Raw genomic sequence first — 22,599 nt, forward strand, 5'->3', positions numbered from 1 at the left:
GCATCACCGACTCAATGGACATGGGTTTGGGTGGACTCCAGAAATTGGTAATGGACAGGGAGGCCTGGCATGCTGCGGTTCATGGGGTAGCAAAGAGTTGGATATGACTGAGCCACTGAAGTGATCTGAACTGAATGAATATATTTAGGGCTTCCCAGATAGCGCTATCGGTAAAGAAACTGCCTGCCAATGCAGAAGATTCAGGTTCAATCCCTGGGTCAGAAAGATCCCATGCAGAACGAAATGGCAACCCACTCCAGCATTCTTGCCTGGAGAATCCCATGGACAGAGGAGCCTGGTAGGCTACAGTCCATAGGATCACAAGAGTTGGGTACAGCTCTTGCAACTGAAGCAACAGCACGCACACAAGCATGGGTATATTTAATATGCTGAAGCCTAAAAGTAACAAATGAGAATCTTGCTAAAACCCCTGTGCTCTGGATTTAGTCCTCTCTCTCTTCCACTAAGTCATCAATACAACTCTGAATCTAATAAAAGAATAAATAGTAAGGCACTTGCATTTAAAAAGAAGACAAGGTTCACTAGTGATTCAAAATTGTAAGATTTGTAGAAGAGAACTAAAACATTTTTCTTCCCTGTTTTTACAGGACATGCTCCTTTTCCTCAGGGAACTCTGCTTCCTTTACTCATCATGCCTTCCTTCAATCAGAGCATTTTCCACCCTACAGTCTTCTTTCTGACTGGCATCCCTGGTTTTGAAATCTACCATGCCTGGGTCTTCATCCCATTCTGTTGTCTCTATGTCATTGCTATCTCAGGGAATGGCATGATCTTGTTCGTCATCATCACTGAGTCAAGCCTTCATGAGCCCATGTACTACTTCCTCTCCATGCTATCCTTCTCGGACCTAGGACTATGCCTTTCCACATTGGTCACCATGGTGGGTATTTTCTGGTTCAATGTCCGAGAAATCAGCTTTGATGCCTGCATCGGCCAAATGTTCTTCATCCATGGTTTTACCTTAATGGAGTCCTCGGTACTCCTTGCAATGGCCTTTGATCGCTACATTGCCATCTGTAATCCACTGAGATATGCCACAATCTTAACCAATTCAACGATCATCAAAGTGGGCTTTGCCATTGTTGTTCGGGTGACAACAGTTGTAGTGCCTTTACTCCTGCTCCTTAAGCATCTGTCCTTCTGTGGAAGTCATGTTCTGCACCATTCATATTGCTTCCACCCTGATGTGATGAAGCTTTCGTGCACAGACACCAAGATCAACAGTGCATTTGGTCTGGCCATCGTCATCTCTACCGCTGCCTTGGACTCTGTCTTGATCCTTCTCTCCTACGTCCCGATCATCAACTCCGTGCTCAGCATTGCCTCCCCAGAAGAGCGGAAAAAGGCCTTTGGAACATGTGTATCCCACATAAGTGCCGTTGCCATCTTCTACATCCCCACGATCAGCTTGTCACTGGTGCATAGATTTGGGAAGCACGCCCCGCCCCTTGTGCATACTCTCATTGCCAACGTTTATCTGCTCATCCCTCCTGTAATGAATCCCATAATCTACAGTGTGAAGACAAAGCAAATTCGCAAGGCCATGGTCAAAATATTTCTTTCCAAGCTAATTTAGGACATTTTTCGCTGTGTTCTTTCTTTACATTGTCCTGATTACTTTGATCATTCACTATATGAGTTACCACTATATATTGAAATATAGTTACACATGCTTTCATTCTTCTGATGAGCCAGTAAAATACAATTTGAAGAGTTCTAGGCTGAATTCTTTAAGAACAGGGAGTATTTCTTATGTTATGTAAGCCTATCACAAATACTGTACCTGACACAGAATAGGATGATAGTTAAAGTATGTCTGCAAAAGGACAAATTAACTCATAAATTGCAGTCCAAACAGTCTCACAACCTCTAGTGCATGCAGTTATCAAGGCATGTATGATATAATTTTGATCAGTAGCAATGTCTAGGTTTCAGTAATTCTTAGTTATTGGAAATTCTTACTATTTCCTCAAATAGATTATTCATGACTGAGAATCATGAATAAGCACAATAAACTAGAAGAAATGTGAATTAAAGGGTACTTTTTTTATTAACAGATTTCCTCAGAACTTTTGGTAAATTTTTTAACATTTTGAGTATCTAATGTCTAGTGATTCATCTTCTAAATGTGTGTCTAATGGGGGCAAGTGGCAAGAATGCAAAGATGGTTGTCATATTCAACAATCATATATTGCAAAGATAATTTAGAAACCACTTAAATGTTTATTTGAGAATATTGGTAAAATAATAGATGAACTATCATCCAACAAGTTAAATACTAATATAGATATGAATGATATATTAAGAAAAAAGGTAGATTGATACACAGTGTACTTATCACTGTCATGTGTATATTTCTTGTGAATATACACAAAAATGTACACATACATGTACATAACACATTTGATATGGAAATATGTTCCAAATGTCAATTAATTACATTTGATTTATATTTTTTCTTTCTCATAACTTACAAATGCTCATTAACTAGGTTTTTGTCATTGCTGTTTTTTAACTTCAGACAACAAAATAATATCCGTTTAACAGCTATCTCAAAATACAACTTGTTTGTTCTTCATCTTCCATAGGGTCTTCATTGTTGTGTGTCCTCAATATCAGTCTTCATACTCCCACTGGATACATTTAGAATATGACATCCACTTTCCTTTAGCATCCTTCACTGTTCTCAGTGTGGTCCAGGACCAGGTCATCAAAACCACTTGAAATTCTTTTAGAAGTGCAGATTCCTTGACTCCACCCCAGAACTACTTAATCAGACACCCATCAGCATAAGAATTTGCATTTTAACAAGGTACCTTATACAATATCACACATATTAGTATAACACTATTGTAAGACATTTTTACCTCTGGATAACACCATGAATAACCCTAACTCTTGTCCATCATCTTTGATCATTTTGCGCTCTCTGTCTACATTATCCACATGCTGTTACTGATTTTTGAAATTTTAAAAATATATTTATTTTATTTCTTGCTGGTATTGCTTTCTTTCCTTCATCCAGGTGCCATTAAGAAATCTCTTTTTTGTAGGTACTGAGGCTTCTCTTCCTTGACTGATTTGAAATTAATTTTTCTCCCAGATTTACTGAGAAATAATTGATACACAGCACCATGTAAGTTTAACATCTACATTGAAAATATAGCTTACATACACTAAATGATTAGCATAATAAATTTAGTGTACAACATCATGTCATAAAGATGAAACAATAAATAAATAGAAAAAATGTTTCCCTTGTAATGAGAACTCAGAATTTTCTCTTAATAATTTTCATAGCTTGCTGCTGCTGCTGCTGCTGCTAAGTCACTTCAGTCGTGTCTGACTCTGTGCGACCCCATAGACGGGCATCCCAACAGGCTGCATCATCCCTGGGATTCTCCAGGCAAGAATACTGGAGTGGGTTGCCATTTGCTTCTCCAATGCATGAAAGTGAAAAGTGAAAGTGAAGTCGTGTCCAACTCTTAGCGACCCCATGGACTGCAGCCTACCAGGCTCCTCCACCTATGGGATTTTCCAGGCAAGAGTACTGGAGTGGGTTGCCATTGCCTTCTCGGTTTCATAGCTTATAGGAAGTTTAATTATATTTATCACGTTGTATTTGTTAATCTTCTAAGTGGAAGTTTATATTTTGACTATTTTCAACCAATTCCCCCTTTCCCCATCCCCATGCATGGTAACCACAAATATGATTTTTTTTGTTTGTTTTTGAAGTAGAATTTATGTTTAATATTGTTAGTTCCTGTTACACAGCATAGTGATTTGATATTTCCATAAATTTCAATGTAATCACTGTAAATCTAGTTACCATCTGTCACCATACAAAGATATTACATAATTATTGATGATATTCCCTATGTTGTTCATTTCATACCTGTGACTCATGCATTTTATACATAAATTCTCCCTTACCAGTTTCTTAATCTTCCTCTTCTATTTCTCTCCTCCCCTGACCATCAAACTGCCTCCCTCTAACAATCACCTGTTTGTTCTCTGTATCTGAATCTGTTTCACTATAGCTGTTCATTTGTTATGTGTTTTAGATCCACATGTAAATGAAACCATAATGTGTTTGTCTTTCTCTATCTGACTTATTTTACTTAGCATAAGATCCTCTGGGTCCATCCAAGTGTTAAAAATGGAAAGATTTTATTTTTTATGGATGAATAACATTTAGTTATATATATTACATCTTTATCCACTCAAACATTGATGGGCGCTTGAGTTGTTTTCATATCTTGGCTGTTATCATAATGCTGTAGAGAACATGGGAGTGAATGGATCTACTCAAATTAGTCTTTCATTTTCTGTGGATAAACACTGAGGGATAGAACTTCTGGATCATATGGTAATTCTATTTTAAATTAGAAAAATTAATCTCTTGTTTTTCCGTAGTGGCTGCACCAAATTACATTCTACCAACTGTGCATGAGGGCTCCCTTTTCTCCACATTCTCTCCAACATTTGTTATTTCTTGTCTTTTTGATAATAGCCATTTTGACAATTGTGAGTGAAAGTGAAGTGAGTAATTTAGGCATGTCCGACTCTTTGCAATCCCAGGGACCGTAGCCCATCAGGCTCCTCTGTCCATGGATTCTCCAGGCAAGAGTACTAGAGTGGATTGTCATTTCCTTCTCCAGGGGATCTTCCTGACCCAGGGATCAAACCTGGGATTACTACACTGGCAGGCAGATTCTTTACCTGCCAATGTAAAGAAGGCAAGCCCACAATATGCACAGGATCATGTTGAAGGGGAAACGGAGGCTGCTCTAAGCACTGTTTCAAATTCTGAGGTGCTGGACTGCAGAACTCCATCAAATATCCATTGATTTTACTTCTGCCCCTTTCACCCTAACCTGACCCTCTTGGTGCCAAATTTTAGGCCAAGGAGAAATTTGTTTCAATGTAAAAGAATGAATAAGGATGTTTCTGCCACCGAGGCAGGTCTGTGCTTTAACTTTTTGGCAGTATCTGGGATGAACAGAGAACCCTTATGCCCAGATGAAGAACAAAGAGCATATTGCCCTCCCCATGACAAGATATGTCATGGTATCCATAGATATATCGAAGGCAGTGTCTGTAGAAAGCAGAAACAATACCCAGAAAATCTTAGATATATAGAAGATCATACAGTGAAGAATTTCTAAACACATTATTTCAGAGTAGCTCTGAATTGATAGGAAAAAGGCGCATGCATGCACACACACACACACTTTAACATTAGAATTAAGTAATAAAATATTAAATCCAGGTACTTTTTGAGGTGTCCCTATATCTGAGCTATACATATACCATATCTAAGCATACCTTCACTTATATCCCAGAAATATAAATGTGTAGGTGGGGGGTCACATGGGAAAGTAGAGCTGCTGACAACTGTCTTTACATGTCAGGGCAAGATTGGACCAGAGTCAGATTTCTTAACCAGTCATGGTCCTTAGGCCTGTAAATATAGAGCACCCTGACCTTCACTCAGAAGGAAAATAGTTAACCAAATAAACTAACTCTTTAAGAGGAAATACATACAAATATCTGAGGATTGAAGAAAATTTCAGTGTCAGTGAGGCAGCACCTAATAGTGTGTGGAGAGAGGTAGGGAGAGAAGGAGTCAGTGTAAATGCCTCCAGAACCCAAGGGGGCCTACTAAACATGGGTGTCCTTCTTGGGTTTGGAGAGCAAAACACAACATTTTTACTTTACTGAGCAAGAAATGTCCTAGCAGACCCCAGAACACTGAGCCACCAAGAGTTTTACAGATATGGAAGGACTCTGCATGTGTGAAGGCTTGCCAGCCACGCTCTAGAGTGCATGTGTTGCTAACTGTTTCTTGTCCATCCCACATGCTTAGCATGATTTCATCATTATATCAATGTAATGGAACAGTGTGAGGCTTTGTGGAATGTCCTACTATTCTAGGTCTCTTCGAACTATATTAGGACAGAGCTCCAGAAAGATGATGTAGCCTTGGGTCAAGACTGTGACTGTGAGTAGGATAGTAAAATAGGAATTTTCTACAGTATTCTCTCCAAAGAACATTGGTTTCGACGACTGCCCACAGATAAAAGTACCTTTGTGGGAGTCCGGAGTTCTGGGAAGAAGTCTCAGCAAAAACATCCAGGAACAGATCCCGCTGCTAAGTCACTTCAGTCGTGTCCGACTCTGTGTGACCCCATAGACGGCAGCCCACCAGGCTCCCCCGTCCCTGGGATTCTCTAGGCAAGAACACTGGAGTGGTGTGCCATTTCCTTCTCGAATGCATGAAAGTGCAAAGTGAAAATTGAAAGTGAAGTCGTTCAGTCGTGTCTGACCCTCAGCGACCCCATTGACTGCAGCCCACCAGGCTCCTCCGTCCATAGGATTTTCCAGGCAAGAGAACTGGAGTGGGGTGTCATTGCCTTCATTTTACCTGCATCATGCTACCTAAAGGCAGCATAACTCCACTGAGATATGTGGACCTCCAAGAGAGGTCGCCTCTTCCATGGGGGAAAATGAGAGGAAAGTGAGGGGCACCTTCCCCAGCAGTAAAGGATGCTTCAAAAGAGGCCTATGTCTTTTGCACCCCCCAGAATACTAAGGTGATTTGCATGACTCAGGGATATGGAGAGCTGGGATCACAGCAGTCAGGGATTGAAACTCACAGAGGGGATTCAGAAGCTATGAACCACTTTGCAGACTCTACTAGGAAGCCTGCCCAAAAGCCACTGGGGACGCCTCACTTCAGCCCCCATCTGACCTATGGGCCCTCCCCGATGCTCACATGCCTTACTGTACGTCCTCCATAGACAGTGCACAGTGTGTGTCCCCACAGGTGGACAGTGCAAGCTTTACAGATGGCCAGTGAGCACACACAGAGAAAGAGCTGGACTAGGCAGAATCAAAAGAAAGCACATGAAGTTGAACTAATAGCACACTACAGGGAAAGCAAATGGGAGTCTAGCGACAGTCAGCCTGGCTCCGCAGGGTGGAGAGAAGACATACATTCTAAAGAACTGTCCCACCACCAAGAGGAAACAAGATGTGTGAGCCATCACATCCACACAAAAGACCTGTGAAATCCTAAGAATCCCTGGCAGGACTGACAGGTACTTTTGTTAAGACTTATTTTATGACCTAGCATATGACCTACCCTTGTAGAATTTCCTCCTGTATTTGACAAGAATATGCATTCTGCCTCTGTTGTCTAGAATGTTCTGCATATGTCAGTTAGGGCCATTTAATCTAAAGAATTGGAGAAGGAAATGGCATCCCACTTCAGTACTCTTGCCTGGAAAATTTCATGGACAGAGGAGCCTTGTAGGCTACAATCCATGGGGTCGCATACTCGGACACGACTGAGCGGAGTATAATAATAATAATAATAATCTAAAGACTAGTTCACATTCCATGTTTAATGAAAATGTTCAATTAGCAGCATTGTAGAAGATTGTATGTAGAAATGTTTGGTGAAGCGTGGAAGCACTTATCTATCTATACCTACTGGATACTGATGTTTTTATCAACAGTCCAGATTAGAGCAACTCAGGAAATTCCTGTAATGGTCCCATCAAACTTAATTCTGTAACATGCCCATTACTGCAGTGTGCTGTATATGAAGACATTGTATCTCAGCTCTATAAACTACCATTCTCTATGCTCTGAAGCTTCTAAGAAGACAGAAAATAAATAACCATGATCATTGTTTGACAGCTGGGTTCCCTGCTATACTGGAAGGACAAGTATCTCCACTGTTTCCTTGCTGTTCCTGCCAATGCTTGGACAGCAATAGTTCTTTGCTGGCTAATATCAGATCCACTTTCCAATTTCAAGTATCTCCACACACTTAGCACCAATATCAGTGGTCTCCTTTCCAGGGATCTGAGTCCCAATTCTCTGAGAGGTCCTCTTCTGGGCTTCTGATGCAAAAGCTCCACCTAAAAAGTGCCCATCCACAGAGGTTTGAGTTTTTGTTCCCTGTGGTCTGTCCTGTGAACTTCTGAGGTACTAACCCAGCAGGGCAACACCCTCTCATTACAGGTCTGAGAGTCAGCTCTGGGGAGACCCTCCACCAGGCGTCTAGGTTTCCATAACCTCAAACTCTTCATTTTGCTTAGATAGACTTAAAGGCAGAAGTGACATCCTGCAGTTATTACCTCTGTATTACTTTTGTGCCATTGAATTTCTCTAATCCTGTGTATCCAGTTCCTTGGATTAAATAACTCCAGTGTTAACTGCTAGTGTGACTTCCATTTTATTATCTAGAGCAAGACTACCATACCCACTTCAAGTCTTCTTGACAAGAGAATTCAAATATAGCAACATAAATCCAACCAAATTAAACTGTGTCTACATTTGGTTCCTGATAAACTAGGGACTATAAATAAAATTGTTTTATTTATAGATGATGTTTGCTAACCAATAACAAATTTATTAAGCATCAAGTATGACATCAGTACTTCTAAATAAACTGTACAGTTTGGAGGTGATCTGAGGAGACTTATTTTCACAGAATGACTGTGTTATAAATCTTGCCTGAAGAGCTAAGTGAAGGTAAGAATATTTGACAAACAATTTTAAATGACTGAAAAAGCAGTAAAAAATGTACGGATGATGATAACAGCTATCATATTAAAGATCAGGGAAGCCATAGGTATAAAGAAAAGTAAACATATTTAGAACAATTCTATAGCCATGGACAATGCCAGTTTGTATGTGCCAGGTTTAGATGATAAAATTTGGTAATTTACAATTGTTAATATACTTTTCATTCCCATCTTTGTCTAAAAAACCAAAAACAAAAACTAATTCCATATGTGAAATCAAAACTGGATAATGGGATCTTGGTAATTATCAATCTTTCACTTGAATGAAGAAATATTAATATAATTGGGGTTATCTGAGGAAAATGGTAACAGGGATTTTCCAGCTTACATTTATCTTTTTTATCTGAGGGTCTTCTTAAATAAAGCTAAAGTGATATTTTTGATGTTTTCATCCTAAGCATGAGCCTCAAGGTTTTTGCTTCTATAAATGGCATTTTACTCATTTATGATGCCCATGGGCTTCCCTGGTAGCTCAGCTGGTAAAGAATCCACCTGCAATGCAGGAGACCCCAGTTCGATTCCTGGATCAGGAAGATCCCCTTGAGAAGGCAATGACTACCCACTCCAGTATTCTGGCCTGGAGAATTCCATGGACAGAGGAGCCTTTCAGGCTACAGTGCATGGGATCACAAACAGTCGGACACGACTGAGTGACTTTCATGTCTTTTGATGCCCAGGACTAGAAAAAAATTGAGAAACACATCTACTTCTTTGTTGCGGTGGTATGGAGAACTTTTAGCACAGCTCTACGTATCTGTTTGGTCTTCACACTGTAAATGATGGGGTTCATTACAGGGAGGATCAACAGGTAGGCATTTGCAATCAGAGTATGTACATATGGTGGGGCCCATTTCCCAAATCTGTGAACAAAAGACAGGCTGATCAATGGAATATAGAATACAGCAACAGCACCAAGATGAGAGATGCATGTGCTGAAGGCTTTCTTCCTCTCTTCTGAGGATGCTATACTGAAGACAGTCTTGATAATCAAAAGATAAGAGAGGATAATGAAGATCGAGTCCACCCCAGCAGTGGTGATCAGGGCTGTCAGACCAACGGCACTATTGATCCTGGTGTCTGTGCATGAGAGCTTCATCACATCAGGGTGGAAGCAGTAGGAGTGATGGAGCACATGGCTGCGGCAATAGGACAAGCGCTTAAGAAGCACCACCATAGGAGTCAGTGTTAGGGTACCCCTGGTGATGATGGCTACTCCAATCTCTGCTATTTTAAAATCAGTTAAGATGCTGGCATATCTAAGAGAATTGGAGATAGCCACAAATCGATCAAAGGCCATGGCCAACAACACTGAAGATTCCATGACAGTGAAAAGTTGAATGAAAAACATCTGTGACAAGCAGGCATTAAAGCTGATCTCCCTGGCATTGAACCAGAAAATACCCAGCATGGTGACCAGAGTGGATATTGACAAGCCAAGGTCAGTGGTGGACAGCATGGAGAGGAAATAATACATGGGCTCGTGGAGGCTTGGCTGAATGATGATGGCAAAGAGAACCAGGCTGTTTCCTGAGAGAGCAGTTGCATAGAGAAAGCAGAAGGGAATGGAGATCCAGGTGTGGAAGGCTTCCAGCCCGGGAACACCAGTCAGAAAGAAAACGACAGAAGAGGATGTGGTATTTTTGAAAGCTGACATGTTGAACTCAAGCTGAAGTATTTAATCTGAGTGTTCTAAAATGATAAATTGTATTCATTCACTTACTACGCATTCACATAAAATTATTTCACCAAGTAAATATTTATAAAAGACAGTAATTGTTCAGCCGCTCAGTCATGTCTGACATTGCAATGTCATGGACTGCAGCACGCCAGGCTTCCTTCTCCTTTACTATCTCCCAGAGTTTGCTCAAACTCAAGTCCATTGAGTTGATGATGCCATCCAAACATCTCATTTTCTGTCACCACCTTCTCATCCTGCCTTCAATCTTTCCCAGCATCAGGGTTATTTCCAATGAGTTGGCTATTTGCATCAGGTGGCCAAAGTATTGGAGCTTCAGCATCAGACCTTGCAAAGAATATTCAGGGTTGATTTCCTTTAGGATTGGCTGGTTTAACCTCCTTGCTGCTTTTTAATACACCGTCTAGGTTTGTCATAGCTTTTCTTCCAAGAAGCAAGTGTCTTTTAATTTTGCGGCTGCAGTCACTGTCCACAGTGATTTTGGAGCCAGAGAAAATAAACTTGCCCATGTTCCTATTTTTCCACATCTATTTGCCATGAATTGATGGAACCAGATGCCATGAACTTAGTTTTTTGAATGCTGAATTTTAAGCCAGTTTTTTCACTCTCCTCTTTCACCTTCATCAGGAAGCTCTTTAGTTTCTCTTTATGCCATTAGACTGGTATCATCTGCATATCTGAGACTGTTGATATTTCCCCTGGCAATCTTGATTCCAGCATATAACTTATCCAGCCCAGCATTTCAATGATATAACTCTGCATACAAGTTAGATAAGCAGGGTGATGATATACAGCCTTGGTGTACTCCTTTCCCAATTTTGAACCAATCTGTTGTTCCATGTGTGGTTCTACCTGTTGTTTCTTGTCCTGCATACAGATTTCTCAAGAGGCAGGTCAAGTGATCTGGTGTTTCCATCTCTTTCAGAATTTTCCACAGTTTATTGTTATCCACAGAGTCAAAAGCTTTAGCATTGTCAATGAAGCAGAAGTAGTTGTTTTTCTGAAATTCCTTTTTTTTCCCTATCATCCAAAGGGCATTGGCAATTTGATCTCTGGTTCTTCTGCCTTTTCTAAATCCAGCTCGTACATCTGCAATTTCTTAGTTCATGTACTTTGAAGCCTAGCTTGAAGGATTTTGAGCATTATCTTGCTAGCATGTGAGATGAGTGAAATTGTATGGTAGTTTGAACAGTCTTTGATACTGCCTTTCTTTGCAACTGGAATGAAACCTGGTCTTTTCCAGGCCTGTGGCCATTGCTGAAATTTGCTGGCATATTGAGTACAGCACTTTCACAGCATCATCTTTTAAGATTTGAAACAGCTCAGCTGGAATTGCATCACCTCCTGTAGCTTTGTTCGTAGTAATGTTTCCTAAGGACCACTTGATTTTACACTACAGAATGTCTGGCTCTACATAAGCGACCACACTATAGTTATTATCTGGGTCATTAGGACGTTCTTGTTTAGTTCTTCTGTGTATTCTTGCCAATTCTGCTTAATCTCTCCTGCTTCTGTTAGGTCCTTGCCATTGTAGTCATTAATTGTGCTCATCTTTGATGAGATGTTCCCTTAGTGTCTCCAACTTTCCTGAAGACATCTCTAGTAATTCCCATTCTATTATTTTCCTCTATTTATTTTCAGTGTTCACTTACGAAGGCTTTCTTATCTCCCCTTGCTATTCTCTGTAACTCTGCTTTCACTTGGTTTTATCTTCCCCTTTCTTCTGTGCTACTCTCTTCTGTTCTTTTCTCAATTATTTCTAAGGCCTCCTCAGACAACTATTTTGCTTTTTTTCATTTCTTTTTCTTGAGAATGGATTTGATCACTGCCTCTTATACAATGTTAGGAACATTTATATATAGTTCTTCAGGCACTCTATCAAAACCAATCCCTTGAATCTATTTGTCACTTCAACTTTATAATCACAGGGATTTGATTTTGGTCATACATTCATAAAGAAGAGCAGCTAAAGGCAAAGGAGAAAAGAAAAGATATACCTATTTGAATGCAGAGTCACCCTGCTTATTTAACTTATATGCAGAGTACATCATGCAAAATGCCAGGCTGGATGAAGCACAAGCTGGAATCAAGATTTCTGGGAGACATATCAATAACCTCAGATACACAGATGACACCACCCATATGGCAGAAAGTGAAGAAGAACTAAAGAGCCTCTTAATGAAAGTGAAAGAGGAGAGTGAAAAAATTGGCTTAAAACTCAACATTCAGAAAACTAAGATCATGCATCTGGTCCCTTCACTTCATGGCGAATAGATGGAGAAACAATGGAAACAGTGAGAGACTTTATTTTGGGGGGCTCCAAAATCACTGCAGATGGTGACTGCAGCCATGAAATTAAAAGACGCTTGCTCCTTGGAAGAAACTATGACCAACCTAGCCCACATATTAAAAAGCAGAGACATTACTTTACCAACAAAGTCCATCTAGTCAAAGCTATTGTTTTTCAAGTAGTCATGTATGGATGTGAGTGTTGGACTGTAGAGAAAGCTGAGCACCAAAGAATTGATGCTTTTGAACTTTGGTGTTGGAGAAGACTCTTGAGAGTCCCTTGGACTGCAAGGAGAACCAACATGTCCACCCTAAAGGAAATCAGTCCTGAATATTCGTTGAAAGGACTGATGTTGAAGCTGAAACTCCAATACTTTGGCCACCTGATGCGAAGAACTGACTCATTTGAAAAGAGCCTGATGCTGGGAAAGATTGAAGGCAGGAGGAGAAGGGGATGACAGAGGATGAGATGGTTGAATGGCATCACCGACTTGATGGACATGAGTTTCAGCAAGCTGCAGGAGTTGAAAATGGACAGGGAAGCCTGGCATGCTGTAGTCCATGGGGTCGTAAAGAGTCAGACACAACTGAGTGACTGAACTGAACTGAAATGATACTTGAATTGCCTAGTGATTTTCCCTCCTTTCTTCAATTTAAGCCTGATTTTGCAATAATGAATTCATGATTTGATCCACAGTCATATCCCGTTCTTATATTTTCTGGTTCTATGGAGCTTCTCCATCTTCAGCTGTAAAGAATATAATATGTCTGATTTTTGGTATTGACCATCTGGTGTTATTCATGTGTAGAGACATCTTTTGTGTTGCTGAAAGAGGGTGTTTGCCATGACCAGTGCATTCTCTTGAAAAAACTCTGTTAGGATTTGCCATGCTTCATTTTGTATTCCAAGGCAGAATCCATATTATATAAAGAGCTCATGAAGATTGATTTAAAAAAAAAAATAAGATCACATTTAGTAAAAGCCCAGGAAACATAAAATGAACAATTATACAAGAATATAGAGTTTGTGCACAAACACATCTCATAACAACCCATCTTATTTAAACTATATGTCTGTTAAATGAGATTATACCATCACTTCCTGATTTCATGTGATATACAATCATTAAATATTTATTAACACCTGTTTATAGAATTAAGTGGAATTTAGATCAGCAGTGAATAGTACATGCAGTGATTCTGAATATAGTAAATAAAGTAAGTTTGCTTTTGGTGGCCCCCAAAAGAAAGCCTCTCTTCATTCCCTGGATACCTCTTTTCAACCAGGGTGAACATCTCCAGTCTTAATAAACAGCTAACATTTGTTGAGTCCCTACTAGTGGTTGTGATAATATCATATGTAAATATACAGTCTATTTGCAATATCATAACTTGAACTGTACCTTTTTAATTTTCACAACACATAGCAAGTATAAGCAATTGAGAGTTACAAACAGAACAATCTGAGTATAGAAGCTCTCCAAATTATGGGTATTTTCATGTTAATTTTTTGGCATATCAATAAACTTCTTAGGATTTCTCATTCTAAACTTTGATGTGCTCAAACATAGATGACTATATTTATTGGCTGAGTTGACTAACTACATAAGTTACTAAACTGTCTGAATTTCTTCCTCTCTAAAGTAATTATGATATACATAACCCAAAGGATGATTTTGAGGATTAAATTAATGTATGTGAAAAGTTCAGGAGGGCAATCAACTACAATGCAAAAGTTCACCAAAATGATACAGGTGAACCTATTTACAAAACAGAAAGAGACTTACAGAAATAGAAAATAATTATGGTTACCAAAGGGTAAAGTGGGCTAGGGATAAATTAGGAGTTTGGGATTAACAAATGTACAATACTATATATAAAACAGATAAACAACAAGCACCTACTGTATAGCATAAAGAACTATATTCAGTATCTTGTAATAACCTATAATGGAAAAGAATCTGAATAAGAATATACACATATATGTATAGCAGGATCACTTTGCTGTATTGCCTGAAACTAACACAACATTATAAATCAACTATGCTTCAATAAAAGTTGCATATCCCTCCCCACTTATCCACATAGCTTATTATCTGATTTCTGACAGGAGAGATGGAAGTATTATCTGTCTCACATATTAGAAAGTTGTATAGAAGAAGTGTTAGGGGAAAAAAAAAAGGATTCCTTGAGAACAGGAAGATTACTTGTGCAGGAATTAATAAGTTAAAACCACCATGAAAAAATTCTAAGCACATCAAAAGTTTGTAGCTTCATATATTTTCAAAATGCCACTAAAGAAATATAAAAATATTAATAGGTAGTATTTAAAGGTAACAGGGACCCAGTATCAAATTATCTCTTCACAAGTAAAAGGGTAGAGAATATAGATTTTTCTTCCTAAACACTAAGGAAAAAGTGAATATATAGAACTATTTTTGTACCGGGAAATAATTCCAACAATTTTCCCTCTTTCTTTTGTAAAAGTCATTCTCTTTCATTTGTAGCATTACCACATTCTGTAAATATTCCAATTTCTTCCTCAACCTAAGCAATTTTTTAAGAAATTTTTTAAAAAGAGAGGGCAGAAGACAGGGAGGGAGGGAGGAAGGAAGGGAGAAAGGGAAGAAATAAAGAAAAAGAAACTTTTTCTTAATAACCTTGTCTCACTGTTACAGTTTCTCCTTCTCTTCATGAACCACTTATTGAATATTTGTCTGCCCTTACCTCTCTTTAAAAGTTTCCACCTCTTTAAAGGTTCATACCTATAGTTGAAGTCTAGTTCCTTTTTGAGGTTTCAGTCAGCCCTGTCTTCTCATCTGGAGCTCAGTATCCTCTTCCAGACTCATTCAAGTTATAGGGAGGAGTGAGTTTCTTCTGATGTAGTGTTCAGGTCTCCATTTTCCTGCTGGCTGGAAATCAGTCCTGGATATTCACTGGAAGGACTGATGCTGAAACTGAAGCTCCAATACTTTGGCCACCTGATATGAAGAACTCACTCCTTAGAAAAGACCCTGATACTGGGAAAGATTGAAGGCAGGAAGAGAAGGGGATGACAGAAGATGAGATGGTTGGATGGCATCACCAACTCGATGGACATGAGTTTGAGCAAGCTCCGTGAGTTGGTGATGGACAGGGAAGACTGTTGTCCTGCAGTCCATGGGGTTGCAGAGTCAGGCACGACTGAGTGACTTAAATGATTGCTGGAGACTCAGGTTGCTCTTAACTCTCAGAGACTACTCTCAGTCTCAGCCAGGTGGACTTCTCACAACATGACATCTTGCCTCTTCTAATGCAGCAGAAGAATCTCTCTGATGCTTTCTCTTATAAAGGTATACATGATTAAGCTTTGCTCACTCAGCACAATCTTGCTTTTGATAAACTCAAAGTCAAGTAATCGTAGACTTTATTAATATCTGTAAGCTCCCTAAGTGGTGTCCTACCACATTCATAGCTCCACTCAAACTCAAAGGAAGGGTTTTGTACTGACCTAGTGTGTAAGAAGGCAATGGCACCCCACTCCAGTACTCTTGCCTGGAAAATCGCATGGGCGGAGGAGCCTGGTAGGCTGCAGTCCATGGGGTCCCGAAGAGTCAGACACAATTGAGCAACTTCACTTTCACTTTTCACTTTCATGCATTGGAGAAGGAAATGGCAACCCACTCCAGTGTTCTTGCCTGGAGAATCCCAGGGATGGGGGAGCCTGGTGGGCTGCCGTCTATGGGGTCGCACAGAGTCGGACAAGACTGAAGCAGCTTAGCAGCAGCAGTGTGTAAGAAGCAGGAATGTTGAAGGTCCTTTAAGAATTCTGCCTACCAAGTTGCCCTGGCCATCTAATCTCCAAACTTCCTTAGGTACACCTTCCTCAGTATTCTTTGATTGACTATCCTTATTTTCCAGCTCCATCACCATCACTTTACATAACTCTCATCAATTTTTCCAGAATTTAGCAATATTCTCATAAGTAATTTCCTTGCCCTGAATTCCAGACACTCTCCATATCTATACCAAAATGATCTATCAAAAATACACCTCCATGTCACTCCTCATACAGAGCTCTTCATTGCCTTCAAAATGAGGTCAAAACTCTTTATCTCTTTTTTATAGCAGTCAAGGATCTCCCCAGTCTACTTTGCCACCAAGCCTCTTTGCTGCCCCCAGAACCTTTTAATATAGTTAACCTAAGCTTTTTCTACTTCACAAACTACCTGCAAGTTTTTCATATTGTTTTAACTGATGGGCCACCTCTTCTCTTTTGAACTAGCTGACATACTTTAGACCCATTACTTGCTGCAGTGAACCATTTGTAAATTCATTTCATTTGTTTACATTTAACATCAAATAGTTACATTAAAAAATATTTGATGACATCACTTTCTCCAAGCCAAGTCAGAAGAAAAAATTTCTTCTAGAGTCACATCGTTTTGTATTTCAGCACCTAGAATTGTGGTTACGCCATTGTGAGTTATTTGAAAATACGTGTCTCCAACAAAAATTATCTACAGGAAGGTGGATTTTTGCTTATTCATCATTATATTCTCATTACTTTGTACTGTGATGTCCAGTGAAGGAAGAAAATCCATACATTTGATATAAATAAATCCAAGAGTTGTAAACTGACAAAGAAATCTCACTGAACTGTCCTTCATTCCCACAAAATGAATGAGTGTGTGTGTGTGTGTGTGTGAGCACGCACACACATGCATATTAGATTTTTCGATGGAAAACTCTGTCCTAATACTGTAGGGTAAAGTTTCGTATACTTCCTTCCATTTGTCGATAATAATTTTCTCCTTACAAGAAGATAATATTCCAGTCTCACTGTCAGGGTATGCTGCAAGTTCTAAACTTGAATACCTTGACTTCTCTCTCTCCTTTAATTATAGTAAGATACTAATATGGTTGTTGTGTCAGGCAAGCCTAGGTTCAAATGCTGGCCCTACCAACAACTAGATGAGGTTCTCCAAGTGAACACTGAACATAAGTTGCTTCTCCTGAGAAATGGGTAGCTTATCAAAGCATTAATTTGTAAGGATTAAATAAAATAACATTTGTAAACATTTAATAACTAGTCCTTGGGAGACGTTTAATAATGGTAAATGAGTATGAAGATGGGAGGTGAATGGTAGTAATAATACCAGCTGGCCTTGCACATGGTTTTGAAATGTGGTACAACTGACCAGAAAACTCACAGTTGCCAGAACATGCTTACAAATCACTCTAAGCAGCAAAACATATCGTCCAAAGATCAATGAAACCACCCCCCACCCCCAGTTAGAAATATTATGTCCTCAGAAATACAAATTTCCTTGGACCCCAAAAGTACTTTTTGCAGTTAATAAAATCTTTCTCAAAGAAGCCAATGTGGGTAAAATCTCATCTTTTTCTCTGAACATAGCAATTCTACTTACACAGTATGGAGGTAAATTCTTTCTTGCCCTGTTTGCCAGGAAGGGGCCTCAGGAGGAGGGGAGGTTTACTACTCAGGGACTGGTGGCATATATAAGCAGCTAAGATGTAGAGTGTATGAAATCTCTTAATCAGAAAAATCCTAGTGGACATTTTTATGGCCCCAGAGTATGAAGCTTCCCAAGTATTCATTCTCCCTCAGGGCTGCCTTTCCTATCTACTCCATCAAACTTATTTTAGTCATTTCTATACAGGGACTGGTATGATCGTTCCTTGAATATGTATCCCAGTAAATGTTTGTTAAAAGTAAATTGTGAGTAAAAAATCCAAAACAAACCACTTGCTCTATGTATAGTCTCACCCCTGACCCCACACTAGCCCACACCCAGCTGATAAATATATCAACCTCCAGTAACTCCTGTGAATTTTGTACATTTCTAACAAAACTTTCCATTTATTTTTCTTTAAAATGTCATTAATTCTTTATAAAGCACGTTAAGTATGTATCACATGCCAGGGTTTTGTGCTGTTAATGCAGGGAATAGAACAGAGTCATTTTCCTCTCAATGTTGAAAGTCCAATGAAGAAATAGCCATAAACATGATGACAACTGGGCATATTTATTGTGAAGGCATCGAAAGACATATATTTATCCTGCAGGAGGGTCAGCACCAAGTGTGTCAGGAGACAAGGAAGAACAGAGTACAGGAAAAGAAAGTGACTAATAGCACATTCAGCCTGCTCAGAGCCCTGGGTGCAGGCAGGACAGCAAGTGGCAAGTGAACCTCAAGAGGGAGACAGGATCCCTGTTGCAGAAGACCTTGCAGGCATTCTAAAGCATTTGTATCTGAGTAACGTAATAGAAATAGCTAGGTATGCAATCACATCTTTCTCCACTTCTAGAAAAACACATTTCTACACATCCTTATGAAGTAACTGAAGATTTCAGGCATCTTATTTGAGGCTCAATAATATACAGTTCCCTGCTTGGTGCAGTATCAACCTGAATGATAAGAATATAATATTTTTCCTGTAGGCCACAATCTCTCAGTTATACAGAAATGTCAATTTAGGAAACATTCTTAAACAGACCCTCAATTAGCTTATGAGGTCTCAGCAGAATACTTGGTCACTTACTCTTCCAAATGTTGCATCAGATTAACCAGGTGATTATTTTTAGCATTGCTCAGATAATCTCAAAAAAAGCATTGTTCCATAAAGTCTATAAATAAATACAAAAGCTATAAAAATGTGTAGACCTCTCTCTAGTTGATGACACTGAATTCACAGAAAAACACAGCTAACAGAAAAGTATTTCCCATAAGAAAAAAGAAAGACTATCCTAAGGAAATTTTCTGTGAATTGTGTCACTTTAAAAAGAAAAAAAAATTGTATATTTTAAAATGGATTGTGTTACTTTACATATGACTATGGGCTTCCCTGGTGGCTCAGATGGTAAAGAATCTGCTTGCAATGCAAGAGATGTGGGTTCGATCCCTGGGTCAGGAAGATCCCCTGGAGAAGGGAATGGCTACCCACTTCAGTATTCCTGCCTGGATAATTCCATGGACTGAGGAACGTGGCGGGCTACACTCCATAGGGTTGCAGGGTCAGACACAACTGAGATACTAACACAACAACACACATGACTATACTACACAAAATCAGATATAATTCACACATCTTGAGTTGTCTTTCTTACTATAGTGTATGTTAATTTCATGGGAACTTTCTTTAACACATTTATTTTAAAATACAGTGAAAAATATGGTTCTCCACCTTTAAATTCTCCATTTTCAATACTTTCACTGAGCATCCATGAAATCTGAATTATGATATTTCTACTTTTATTGCTTATACTTGAATATGCGTTTGGTCTCTTCTGTTAAATAGTATATATTTAGAAACAGGATATAGGCCTAAGAGTTTCCTGGGTTAATGATTTTCCCTTTACTACATGTTCTTCCTATAGAAAGAGACCACCAACTATGAATCCTCTTATTATCTGGTACAGTGAAGTGCACAGAGTATCATGCATAAGAAACAACAGGTTAAAATATTATTTCAGTTTAGAGGTGTATAGTCAGACAGTTGGAGAAGGCAATGGCACCCCACTCCAGTACTCTTGCCTGGAAAATCCCATGGATGGAGGAGCCTGGTAGGCTGCAGTCCATGGGGTCGCAAAGAGTCGGACTCGACTGAACGACTTCGCTTTCACTTTTCACTTTCATGCGTTGGAGAAGGAAATGGCAATCCACTCCAGTGTTCTTGCCTGGAGAATCCCAGGGAGGGGGAGCCTGGTGGGCTGCTGTCTCTGGGGTCGCACAGAGTTGGACACGACTGAAGCGACTTAGCAGCTGCAGCAGCAGTCAGACAGTTGAATGGACACAGACTATGTTAAGCAAAATAAGTCAGATAAATAAAAATACAATATAATTTCATTTACATGTGAAATCTAAAAAATTTAAAAATGAACAAACATAATGAATCAAAACTGATTCATAAATACAGAGAACAAATAGGTAATTGCCAGAGGGAGGGGGTTTGAGGGTCAGGGGAGGAGAGAAATAGAAGAGGGAGATTAAGAAATTGGTGAGGGAGATTTCAGATATAAGATAGATGAGTCACATGTATGAAATATACACTGTGGGGAATATGTTGTTTTTCTGTTGTTCAGTCGTGTCTGACTCTGCATGAACTGCAGCACACCAGGCTTCTCTGTCCTTCAATCATTGCCCAGAGCTTGCTCAAACTCATGTTCATTTGAGTCGGTGATGCCATCCAACCATCTCGTCCTCTGTTGTCCCCTTCTCTTCCTGCCTTCAATCTTTCCCAGAATCAGGGTCTTTTCCAGAGTTGGCCCTTCACATCAGATGGCCAAAGTAGTGGAGCTTCAGCATCAGTGGGGAATATAGCCAATAATTATATATCTTTGTATGGTGACAGACAGTAACTAGACTTATCATGGTGGTTTTATGGAAATATCAAATCGCTATGCTGTGTAGCAGGAACTAACATAATGTTATAGGTCAATTCTACTTCAAAAACAAACACTCTCATAGAAAAAGAAAGCATTTTTGGGTCACGAAACATGGGAATTGGATGAAGGCAATCAAAAATATAAGCTTCCAGTTAGATGATAAAAAGTACTAGGGATGTAATGTATGACATGACATATATATATATATATATATATATATAAAATACTTCTGAGTGTTATCTACAAAGTTGTTAAGAGAATAATTCTGAGTTCTCATCACAAGGGAAATATTTTTTTTTATTTCTTTATCATTTTATCTATATGAGGTGTTATTGTTCACCAGACTTACTGGGGTAATCATTTCATGGTGTATGTAAGCTAAATTATTAAGATATAAACATTAACCTTACACAGTGCTGTGTGTCAGTTACTTCTCTGTAAAACTGGAAGAAAAAAATGAACAGTTTCAAATCAATCAGGGAAGAGAGGCCTAACTAGCTGGAACAAAAATATTTTTTTAATGCCACCTGAAAGAAGGGACAAAACAGCAATACCAGGAAAAAATAATAAAATGAAAATGTATTTTAAAACTTAAAAAATCAAAGAGAGCAGGTGGATGTTTCATTCAGAGAGAGAAAAATGGTTAAAGACTATAGCTAAGGGTTAGGGTTAATCATGGTGTTATTCAGAAGTGAAAACCTCTTATAAAAGTGTTACTGCAATATACGTGATATCCTATAGGTAGCTTGTTAAAATGCAAATTCTTGTACTCCATCAGAGGAGTGTCTAAGTACTTATGTGGGGGAGGAGGGGAGCTGAGGAAACCGACTTAATAAAAGAATTTCAAGTGTTTTTAATGCCCTGATACTGGGCCACACTGAGAGCAGTGAAGGATGCAATGGAAATGGAAACAAGTGAAGTCGCTCAGTCGTGTCCAGTTCTTTGTGACCCCATGGACTATAGCCCACCAGGCTCATCCATCCATGGAATTTTCTAGGCAAGAGTACTGGACTGGGTTGCCATTTCCTTCTCCAGGGGATCTTCCTGACCCAGGGATCAGACCTGGGTCTCCCACATTGCGGGCAGATGCTTTACCCTCTGAGCCACCAGGGAATCCCATGGAAATGAAAGTGGATGTCATATTCTAAATGTATCCAGTAGGCAGTATGAAGACAGACTATGAAGACCCTTGGGAACAAAGAGCCTGTGGAAAGTGAAGAACAAACAAATTGTGTGTTTTTAGAAAGCTGTTAAATGGAAGTTGATCATTTTGCTGTCTGTAGTTAAAAAATAGCAACAATGGATAAGAAAGCTGTGGTACATATACACAATGGAGTATTACTCAGCCATTAAAAAGAATACATTTGAATCAGTACTAATGATGTGGACGAAACTGGAGCCTATTATACAGACTGAAGTAAGCCAGAAAGAAAAACCTCATTATTGAACATTTTTAAAGTACAGGAATGTAAAGAAAAAGTATAACTAAACCAATATTCAATTATGAAAAAATCACTAACTTTGACATTTGGAACATATCTTTCCATACCTTTATAACAAATGTGCTCTGTGTATGTATGTGTACACTTGTGTATATTCAAATG

At 39.1% G+C, this 22,599-nt stretch overlaps 2 protein-coding genes across 6 annotated transcripts in view; one reads left to right on the forward strand and one right to left on the reverse strand.

Moving 5' to 3' along the window:
* OR51F5C (olfactory receptor family 51 subfamily F member 5C) overlaps positions 1–22,599 on the forward strand; it is a 139,498-nt gene that overhangs the window by 18,461 nt on the left and 98,438 nt on the right. Inside the window, exons 2-3 of one of the 5 annotated variants that reach the window (XR_009490581.1) lie at positions 609–3,157; positions 3,322–10,389. The exons of 2 other annotated variants lie outside the window; for them this stretch is intronic. Coding sequence is in view for 2 of the 3 variants with exons in the window: in XM_015474754.3 (XP_015330240.2) it covers positions 609–1,597 (989 nt within the window). In the remaining variant the exon portion in view is untranslated. 2 more of the 5 variants (XM_015474754.3, NM_001390006.1) reach the window with 2 other exon arrangements.
* On the reverse strand, positions 9,325–10,275 carry OR51F23 (olfactory receptor family 51 subfamily F member 23). The gene has a single exon (NM_001389991.1). The coding sequence runs from the start codon at positions 10,273–10,275 to the stop codon at positions 9,325–9,327; it is 951 nt and encodes a 316-aa protein (NP_001376920.1).

Source organism: Bos taurus, chromosome 15, assembly GCF_002263795.3.
Source record: "Bos taurus isolate L1 Dominette 01449 registration number 42190680 breed Hereford chromosome 15, ARS-UCD2.0, whole genome shotgun sequence".
Taxonomy (NCBI): domain Eukaryota; kingdom Metazoa; phylum Chordata; class Mammalia; order Artiodactyla; family Bovidae; genus Bos; species Bos taurus.